This window comes from Austrofundulus limnaeus, unplaced genomic scaffold (genome assembly GCF_001266775.1).
Source record: "Austrofundulus limnaeus strain Quisiro unplaced genomic scaffold, Austrofundulus_limnaeus-1.0 Scaffold286, whole genome shotgun sequence".
NCBI classification, from domain to species: domain Eukaryota; kingdom Metazoa; phylum Chordata; class Actinopteri; order Cyprinodontiformes; family Rivulidae; genus Austrofundulus; species Austrofundulus limnaeus.
Window position 1 is genome coordinate 16,984 of NW_013952688.1, and position 11,034 is coordinate 28,017.

An 11,034-nucleotide genomic window follows, 5' to 3' on the forward strand; every position below is an offset into this window, starting at 1 on the left:
AAGAGCCACTGCAGAGGGCCCAAAGAGCCACTGCAGAGGGCCCAAAGAGCCACTGCAGAGGGCCCAAAGAGCCACTGCAGAGGGCCCAAAGAGCCTCATGTGRCCCTAGAGCYGCMGGTTGCAGACCCCTGGTCYAAAAGGTTTCATTGGCTATATTTATCTTCTTATTAGCTGATTGAACTTTGGTAACAACAATATTCCAATTATTGTAATTACAGATGATCAATATAAATTGAAAATTGTTTGATTTTAGTTGGACTCCCTAATGATGCTTTCAAACAGTCACAAATGAAAAGTGAGAATTGATTCAGGATATATTTTTAGACAGTAATCACATGAATGCTCCCTAAGTAATGAGCTACCATAAATTATGATGGGAAAATACACTAAATGAAAGAGGTCTACCATACAGGTCAGGTTTGAGAGGATCTTACATGAAYTGATTACACTCATGTTTACAGCCTGGGAAATATAAAAATATAAATATGACACAATGAGTGGATCAGTTACTGGTTCTTCTCACTGAATCACGTGCTGTCATTCTGAACCAACACACTGAAAGAAAAGGCTATGACACATCTGTGCTGCATGAAAATGAGCCACCTTGATGCCCAGTGAACACTGCCTCAGACAACACAGAACACAAAGAGTATTAGAACTAATCTAACTGAGTCACCAGAGCATCACAACATCAAAGTACCACTGTGAAGCTGACACTGAGAAACTGCAATGTTTACAGCTCTAGTCTAACCCAAAAGTATTAATATAATTTACCTTTGACATTTTTTAGAAACAGTCTCCAAACAAACTTGTCTAACAAGCAAAGAATCAAAAAGGCCTACAGCTCCTCCATTTAGTAGCATGACAAACTACAGTAGATGTGTCATATTTAACTTTTGTTTTTCACAAACAGATAATTTTACAAACCCTGGTTCAAAATACAGGCTTCTTACAGTTTACATAGAAAAACTGGGACATGTGACAATCTATAGTTGGAAATGGATACTACAGTATTTGACTATTTCTGAGCCTGTGTGATAACATCATTTAACAGATGAAGTACGATGAAGAAGATGATATGGAACAATTTTAGAAAATAGCTTTTTAAGTTTTAGGTATGTATAAGGGTTGGGCATTATTGGCAAAAAAAAAAAATCACGATTAATTGTGGTATTTAGCCGATAACGATTAATTTGACGATTAATCCCCTGGAGTCCCTGGACACCCTTATGTCCTGGTCACATGACCAATTTAGTGGGAAAGATTTGCTCTTTTTAAAAATCTGTTCCAAACTGTGTCAAAATTACAAACTTCAGGCTGTACATCAATTTTTAAATTGTATTGATAGATAAATAAATTACAGAACCTTTTTTTAATGTCCATCATATTTGAAGCAGAGAGGAGCACCCAGTGGACTCTGCCTGGTGGCATTAATCGTATTAATTGGCAAGTACCAAAAATATACAATATATATATATATATATAGATAGATAGATAGATAGATAGATAGATAGATAGATAGATAGATAGATAGATAGATAGATAGATAGATAGATAGATAGATAGATAGATAGATAGATAGATAGATAGATAGATAGATAGATAGATAGATAGATAGATAGATAGATAGATAGATAGATAGATAGATAGATAGACATGGGGGTAATTACCTTTGGGTTTTTGTTGGTGAACTGCTGCTTTTCAGTGATGTAAAGCTCTGGAGGAGAGCTGGCTCTCTCAGGGGTACGGACGCCATCCAGTATCTCATCCACAATTGATTGACACATGCTTACTGCAACTTTCCTTTCTAGCTGTTGCTGCTCATACACACAAACATAAACACAACACAGGGTATAACCAATTCTAAAAAAGGCTTTTTGACTGTAGTTTTTATTGTCAACTGTTAAAAATGGATTATTATGCAAGAACTTTTATTTTTAGCATAATGTCATGTTATAATGTCATTCCCTTATCAAACATATACAGAGACTGTTGCTTTGACTCATTAACGCATGTTTGAGAAATCATTGAATCTCCTGTGGCAGGCATGTGGAGCTGCCCTAATGCTTGCTGGTACAAAGCACCGCCTATTTACACAAAGCCCCTCCCTGGAGCTCAGTCCCCAGCTGAGTTCCCATCCCACACAGCACCTCTCCCCTGAAGCAATGTTGTGAAGACGTGCTGAAGTGGGARTGTTAAYGTTARGAGGTTCTTAAAAAGACCTTTAATTTGTGTTTCTTTTGGAAGCAACTTCACTTTAAACATACCTCTAAGAAGAGCCTCGCTTCTTTGTTTTTGTCTGGGAAAAAGGCCACTCCAGTGAACCAGACCTGAATGGAGGCTCCTTCCATCAGCACAGGATGGGTGTTGAGTTGCCAAAGCTCAGTGTGATAACCTTGTTCTGCTGCTKTATATATGCACTCCACCCGCTGGGTGTTGCCGGGGCGGACCACACCTGCATAGTAGAGAGGGGAAAAGAAAAAAAAAGAGAAAAGGCAGGTTGAATGAATGAATGGATGACGTTAGGAGTTGACACATGGACAAACATGTGACACAAAAGCAGTAGCTGCAGGTGATCATGACTGTGTATACCAGAGGAAAAGTTGAAGTGGAAGGGCGTGTGGAGTTGTTGTTTTATCAGGTGTTCGAAGCTCGATGGAGGCACRACCTGCTTCTCCCAGTTGTAAAAGATGGCTGTGTTGCCCTCGTTGTACAGCTCCACGTCAGAGCTGAGGACCGTATCAGTCTGGGCCTCAAAGCAAAATGAGGTGCTGATTCCTACTTCTTCCTAATCATTTAGTGAAGAAACATTTATTTAAAACATTACAAATCATCAAAAATAGCTTTAAGAGATTAACTTTATGTGTTGGAACACTAGTGTCACATAATTTTAGGTTATAAATTGGGAAGAGCTAAATGCTAAAAGGTAAAAAAAGTGAAGGAAAAACCCCTCCTTAAATTGTGCATGTTTAATTTAGYATAGCAGCAGATTATATTCTGCTTAATATTTTAAGCACTAAGTGTAGGAAGAAATGTCTTAGTTAATTTTTTAGCAATTCACAACCATTTAAAAAAAATCCTTTCATTAAATGCCTCCCTATACTTTGTGTAAAATATTAAAAGTGTATGTTAAATACATGTTAAAAAGTGTAAAATTTTAAATGTGTATTTTCTGAAGGCGATGTCGGGTTTCATCATGAGACCATTTAGAGTAAAAAGTAATCATTTTAGTTTGAAACTGAGTACAAAGTCTATTTTTTGAACTGATACCACAAGTAGATTGTTTCTGTTGTAAAAAAAACAGATCAGCTTCTCCTCAAAAGTAACCTAGTACTTTGATAAATTTAGCTTCTACCCAGTCTGTTGCATAAAAGTTCAACCTTCATACCTTTCTGGCAGTAGAGTTTCCAGTCCAGGTTGCAAGTTTACCTTGAATTCTCAAAGCAGGAACAGACAGAGCCTTCACCTGAACTTCCTGCTCTGCCTGTGGGTTTCTGTGAAYGACAATAAAGCAGAAACTTCACACTACATTTGCACTAAGCTGTTTAATTTCCAGAGATGTACGGTACCACAGTACCACAGTTAAGTAACCATATTACCTTCAGTTGTTCTGAAAATGCTGTTTATATCAAAAATAAATTTGACTTTGCATCATAGACTATATAAACTCCTTGAAATAGGCCTCTGTCTCTAAGAACTATCTACTATTTTGAGAATGGGTCTCTGCATTCACTCAGTAGGATTCTTATTTTGTGAAAGGAGTTAGCCCAAGACATGATTGGTCAGATTGACGGTGGGGTTTGAAGAAGCTGGGGTAGCAGGGAGTACATTGGTCAAAATGACCAGGAAGCACACAGTAAAAATGCCAGTGTTAACACCCACAGTGTTAATTTCAACACCCACAGTGTTAATTTCAACACCAACWAAGTGTCTATGTGTCCACACTCAATGGTGTTAAAATAACATTTGTTAAAGTGTTAAATTTTAACACTCACTTTTTTTGTTAATTTAACACCAAACAGCRTTTAATATTCAACAATACTGGGTGTCATATTAACATTGAAATAGTGTTAGTGTTAAAATGTAGTGGTAACAGTAACACCGTCCAGTGTTCAATGTTCAGCAATACTGGGTGTCMTATTAACATTTCAACAGTGTTAAAATAAAGTGTTGAAAGTATCACCTGTGTATTAATATTAACACATGAAATTATGGTGTTAAAACAGACACCATAAGGTGTCAATACACCATCAAATTGAGAGTGTAAATATAATACTCAGTTACAGTAATCAGTAGGTAAGTATGATGGAGTCACCCTTAACACTCCAGGACATCCCTCTCACTCATGGTGTCGATTTTTGGCCAATAACATAAACTTAAAGTTGAACAACTTGATCAAACTGAACAAGAAAACAAAGAAGAACAACTAATTTTACTGTCATGAACATCTTTAATAGTTATAAACATGCAAAAACATMATTTCTGCAAGATTTCTGAACAAGGAATGCTGGGTAAATACTGGTCTGTCTGACATGAGGTGGAAGAGGGCGGGGCTTTTCAGGATACTTCTTTCAACACTGTTTGGTGTTATATAACAACAGTGTTAAGTGTTATATAAAATTTAACAGTGGGCAGAGCTTATTTTAACACTGTCAAGTGTTGATACCACACTGAGGAAATCAACACTGTGAATTAACACCAGCACTGGGTGTGAGTGTACTCAGAAAGTGTTAAAATAACACTAGGGGGTGTTAAGTCAACACCCAAAGTTTGACACTGTTCTCTCCGTGCATGAGTGGGATCTCTCCGGGCAATCTGGCTTCCTCCCACAGACCAAAAACATGACTGCTATGCTACGTTCATACCGAACGCGTTTTGAGCAGCAAAAAAGCGCCCTAACCCCCACATTCAGATYGGGACAGAGACTAGATGCGTATCTGAAGACGGAGGAGTGTCTTGGCTTTTCTCCAGTCTGTGTCAACAGCGGATGAAATAAAGATAAAATAAAGAAAATGGCTTTGCTTTATTTACTAAAGAGCAAGTGAATGTTGCGCACACCAGACAATTAATTCACCAGATGATTCAGAGGCAGTTTGTTTGGTTAGTTTTGCCACTCCAGGAGCTGCGAGCTGACAGACATTTTTTTGTCTCGAGCCCAGTTTAACACCGCGGTCAGTTTAACGAGCTGCTGACCTACATCGGTGCTGATATCTCCAGCCAGAACACCATCTACAGATGGTCGATTTCAGCTAAAGAGCTCCTGTCCGTCTATTTGTGRGCAACATTCAGGAAACTGTCACATGGAAAAATGATTCTCTCTGATTGGTTGTAAAGATGCGTCGAGCGGCAAAGGTTCAGATTTTTGAACTCGGGCGTCAGCTGCTTTTGCCGCACCACATACACGGAAAATGCTCTACCGCACCTTCTGCATTCCTTGTGCTCCGAGCTAAATGGACCTGGCGGGCCGCAAGGCCCCTAGAGGCGCGTTCACCATATACTTTGCATGTGAACCGGCCACTCCTGCAGCTCAAAACGCATTTGGTATGAACATACCATAAGGTTAATTGATAACTCTAAATTGTCCCTAGGTGTGAGTGAGAGAGTGAATGGTTGTTTGTCTCGTCTCTATGTGTGGCCCTGTGATGGACTTGCAACCTGTCCAGGGTGTACCCCTCCCCTCACAGTGTGAGGGGAGGGGTACACCCGAATGTAAATGTAAAAATACATTCTCTGATGGGCCTTCTTACAAAGTGAGTTCACGTGAAAGTCAGTTTGTCATCCAGAACAATTCSAAGATATTTATATTGGTGTACCACCTCCACAGCTTCACCATTAATAACCACAGGAGTGGCAACCAAAGAGTCTTTTCTAAAATCAATGACCATCTCCTTAGTTTTTGAAATGTTTAACTGTAAAAAAAAAAAAAGAAGATTGGTACCATTCAATGAAGTCCCTGACCACCGACCCATGGTCAGGGTCATCACTGCTGAGAAGAGACAGGATGATAGAATCATTAGCAAACTTTAAAATGTGATGCTGTGAATATTGGCTGCGACAGTCATTTGTATATAAAATAAAGGGGTTAAATAAATAATTTTCATATAATCAGTTGTAGTACATTATAGTTTCTGAGAACCATCATTCCGTTTGACTAAAGGGGCACTAGTGGTATGAAAAAATGGCTCAGGGTTACACAAGTATAAAAAGGTTGGGAACCACTGCTCCAAAATCCTGAAACATTCCAGTAATTTCAGAACCTAGGACAGCTCCTTCAGTCCTTCACACTGTCCAGGGTCCTAAACCATTCAAGCACTTTCAGGACCTAACATACAAAGCTCTTAACAACCAAGCTCCATCACACTGTATATTAAACATCTTGTTGTTCCATACTTTCCTAACAGAGCACTTCGCTCTCAGACTGCAGGTTTACTTGTGGTTCCTGGAGTTTCTAAAAGTAGAATGGGAGGCAGAGCTTTCAGTTATCAAGCTCCTCTCTTGTGGAACCAACTTCCAGTTTCTGTCCATGAGGCTGACACTCTGTCTACTTTTAAGATTAGACTGAAGACTTTCCTTTTTGATGAATCCTATAATTAGAGACTTGTGTTTCCTGAATTATTCTTCATTTCCGTTGCCATAGACTTAGAATGCTGGAGCACAAACTGAGCACATTTCCTCACTCTGCTGTTGTCTTTAGTCTCTCTTCTCTACATGTTTATTGTAATTATTTCTATCAATAACGTGTTTTTTTTCTTTTTGTCTCTTTTCCAGAAGTTGGTGCACCTGGACCAGTCCTGGACCGGTTCTTGTGTGTTTGTCTGTGTCTCTTTCCTGTCCCACAACCAGCCGGTCGAGGCAGGTGGCCGCCTGTCCTGAGCCTGGTTCTGCTGGAGGTTTCTTCCTGATTAGCAGGGAGTTTTTCCTCTCCACTGTTTGCTCAGGATGGGAGACTGTGATGAAGTGATTCAACAYAATCTGCTGGCTTCTTCTTTAGATTGTGCCTTTTTATGTACAGTGCCCTGAGACAACGTATGTTGTGACTTGGAGCTATATAAATAAACTGAATTGAATTGAATTGACAGTTCCCTCAGTCCTTCACACTGTCCAGGGTCCTGCAACATTCCAGCTCTTTCAGTACCTTGGACAGCTCTTTCAACTTTTCACACGGTCTAAAGTCTTTAAACATTCCAGCACTTTCAGGATCTTGGACAGTTCCTTCAGCCTTTGACACTGTCCAAAGCAGTGATTCCCAACCAGGGCTGTGTGGAAAAATTTCCCAGGTGTGTTAAAAAAATGAAATAAAAAAAATAGGACTGAGATATGTAGGACCCTATGATTTCCGCAATGCAGAAATTGCAGATGGAATCACGGAATTAACACAAAATGGAATTCAGTATAAAACGTGGAATCTCAYGGAATTTGCTCATTTGAGTTTCTGATGTATTTTGGACAATACAATATATTTTGGACGCTGCTGTTTTCTACACCTGCCATTACCTGGTTTATTACCTCCACCAAGGAGGTTATGTTTTCGGTCACGTATGTCTGTCTGCCTCTCTGTCTGTCTGTAGACAAAATTACTCAAAAACTTATGGACGGATTTTGATGAAATTTTCTACCACAGGTGAGTATTGGCCAATGGAACACACCGTTAAATTTTGGTGATGATCCAGATCACAATCTGGATCTAGGAATTTTTTGAACGATTTTTCACTAATGCAGGATAGGGGAAATTAAAGATGTTAAAGTTCTTCACACATTTTTCTCAACACGATAGTGTAAATATTTTGTTGAAAATTTAAACTGTAATCTTAATGTTTATGTTTTGGAAACTTTTTTATATGATACCTTCACTGTATGTCTGGATATATTTGGAATGATTCTGTGTTATGACATTGATTAAATATTATTGTTCTACATGTGTTTTCTGATAAATATTTTGGACCAAATAGAAATTTTGATTTCCATCACTTACTTTTATGTATGAATACATGCAACATTATGTTACTATATTTAGTATTAAGCATTGGATAAGTCACTTTTCCAAGGGGGATCCTTTTAGTATAATTATAGCTTTACGGTCTCTGAGTGCTTCTAGTTGCTTTAATTATTTATTCACTTTCAAGGCAACATTTTTATCTTTATGTTTAATTTGAGTTGAAAAAAAAACAATAAAATGCCTGAGAATTAAACATTCTAGGGTGTTAAATAAATAATTTTAATTTAATAAGCAGTTATATTATAATATAGTTTCTGAGAATCATCATTATGTTTGACTGAAGGGATACTAGTGGTATGACAAAATGACTCAGGGGTACACAACTGTTTGGAATCACTGATGGACTGTACTCTTCCCACAAAGTAAGAAACTCCTACATAGTGACTGCAGAGACCCCCTTCTCAGGATTTGTCGAACACACATGAATGAGTCAAAGCCAGACTCTGAGTATGTTTTAGATGAGGGCATGGTATTATAACATGATACAAAGCTCAAAAAAGTTGATTTTGCATAATGCCACCACTTTAAGACATTTCCTCAAGCATTATTTTTGCAGGACACTTAATGTTTTACCAAAGTAATTTTATGGTAAAATATTTGCACATTTAAGTATCACAATGAAATACTTTATACAAGACTGTCAACACTATTTCTAGGACAACTTTAAAATCAGCTTTTTCAGGTGTTTAGCTTGGACTTTGTCCACATTAGGATATATGTTGTAAGAAACAGAAATTATAAATAGTAAATGGACTGTACTCATGCAGCACCTTTCTATTCAACCAGGATACACAAAGCACTTTACAACACAATCTTTGCCTTTATTTATCCATCTACACACATGCATTCAGCACTCTATTACGTCTCTACAAAGCTGAACTAGATAAATCATTCTAAACTAATCAATGCTTTAGRTCACATTTGTAGACAAATGAGTCACACATCAGAGGCATTGAAGAATTCAGTGAACCCAGGGACACTTTGACACAGGGGTGGGCAATCTTGGTCCTCAAGGGTCGCAGCCCTGCATGTTTTACATTTTTCCCTGCTTCCACACAGCTGGTTCAGGCACTGAACTATTCCAAGTTCTGCAGAAGACTGATAATGTTTAAGAGAATGATAAAAATACGTTTGTTATAGAAATACTAAATTGTATAATGTAAATCAAAAGCTGTTGTTCGAGAAGGAAATGCTTTTATTTCGTCCTGTTTCTTGATTACTATTGCTTGAAATTATTTTAGGAAAAAAGGGGCAGATATAAGAATTTTTCTTCTTTCTGCCTCCTTTCATTTTAATTGATTTTTTTAATGAAATTGAACAAATGAAATAAACAAACATAATCACCCATTCATTCAAACCAGATGTGTTGGAGCAGAGAAACAAGTAAAACAAGCTGCCGCCCTCCGATGCCCACCCCTGCTTTGAAATGTGACAGAATAGTGGTGGAATAGAACCCCCAACTCTCTCATTGGAGGACAACTGCTCTAAGCACCCAGTCACAGCTATGCCACTTGTAAGTTCCACTGTAAAATATACTTTCTGATTTTCTGAAGTGAAATCACTGATTTGTTTTGATTCAGAAATATTTGATACAACCTCGCATTAAAATTTGAGCTTTCCCTTTAATATTTTTTCTGTAACACTGGCAGTAACAAATATGTACAGAACTACGTGAAATCAGCAAAATGTTGTCAGTTGATCTGTGAGTTGGACAGACCATTTACTTTTATTCACTTTGTTTTTTTACCTTTTAAAATGCAGGTGAGTCAAAAGTTGCAGGACACCCTTTTATTTCAGGCAGAAAAGGGAAAATGAAATATATGAATATCCTGGCAAGTAATGACTGAGAAGAGCTATCTTGTAGGCTACCTCAACAACATGACCTCCAGCTCAAAAACTGTCATTTAAGAGTGTCCTGTGACTTTTGACTCACCCAGTTTTATCAGCCTGATTTAGGTCAACAATGTTAATTTACTGTCAAATAAAAAGAAAAGCTAAAAATGTCTCACAAGTGCTCCTTTATAATCTCCTTGTCTTCCTTCTCTTCTTCCTCCTTCTCCAATAAGGGACCCACTGCTGTGGAAGTGAATGGCTTCCCAGAACCAATCACCTCCAGTTTGCTGATATCCTGCAAAGACCCACAAAAGGTGAGGTTGTAAAGGAAAATACCATTTTTTAATCTGTATCTAAATTTACCAAAATAGCTGTTATTATGCAAATGTAAAACTAGCTTCTTTTCCATGAAACACAAAAGGTTAAACTGACTGATTAATCATAGTATWAGGATGACCAACATTACTGAGTAATAATAATGAGACAAGTCTGAAGGCCGGTTCACCTCAGACTATTTGTTGGCTTCTTCAAAACCTTCATGACCTGTGTTTTTGGGAGTTACTGATGATGTAGGGAAGACGGGTTGTTATTGTACGTGAGGGCTTACCCTTTATGAAGAACATTTTTGATTTTTTAAAAAGTAACAAACAAACAAACAAACAAACAAACAAACAAACAATAACCAACCATCCAGATGACAGCCAACAAACAGTTAGGCTCTTCCAGTAAAATGAACTATAACACAAGTGAGAAATGTTATTCTTAATCTGTTTCTGTCACAACAAGACCTTAAATAAAAATTATAGTCATTTCAGCCAACCGTTTGAATGTTTTCTTTAGGTTTTAGGACAGGCAGTGACAACAATTGGTGCGAAGYTGATATCATATTTCTACATTGTTTTCAAAATATCTATATAGGCTCACATTTCCCTCCATCTCTCCCTCTTATTGTACTACTCATCTTCCTTTGTGGTTCTTTTCTTCTATAATAGTGTTCTCTGTTTCACTCGGATCCCTGTCCTTTATTTGTATGTCCCAAATCCAAGTCTATGGCAGTCAGGATGACACGTCTGTGTTTGTCAGAAGACCGTAGACACCAAAAACCTAAACATAATATTAGCCACCCATGCCACAGAAACCATTTACCACTCATTTCACCAGCACAGTTGTGTGTGTGTGTGTGTGTGTGTGTGTGTGTGTGTGTG

At 37.9% G+C, this 11,034-nt stretch overlaps 1 protein-coding gene across 1 annotated transcript in view; it reads right to left on the reverse strand.

Moving 5' to 3' along the window:
* mycbpap (mycbp associated protein) overlaps positions 1 to 11,034 on the reverse strand; it is a gene marked incomplete at its 5' end in the record, with an annotated part of 32,949 nt that overhangs the window by 16,896 nt on the left and 5,019 nt on the right. Inside the window, 5 exon segments of the mRNA XM_014021301.1 lie at positions 1,671 to 1,817; positions 2,268 to 2,455; positions 2,593 to 2,788; positions 3,389 to 3,494; positions 10,006 to 10,124. Of these exon segments, the coding sequence (XP_013876755.1) occupies positions 1,671 to 1,817; positions 2,268 to 2,455; positions 2,593 to 2,788; positions 3,389 to 3,494; positions 10,006 to 10,124 (756 nt within the window).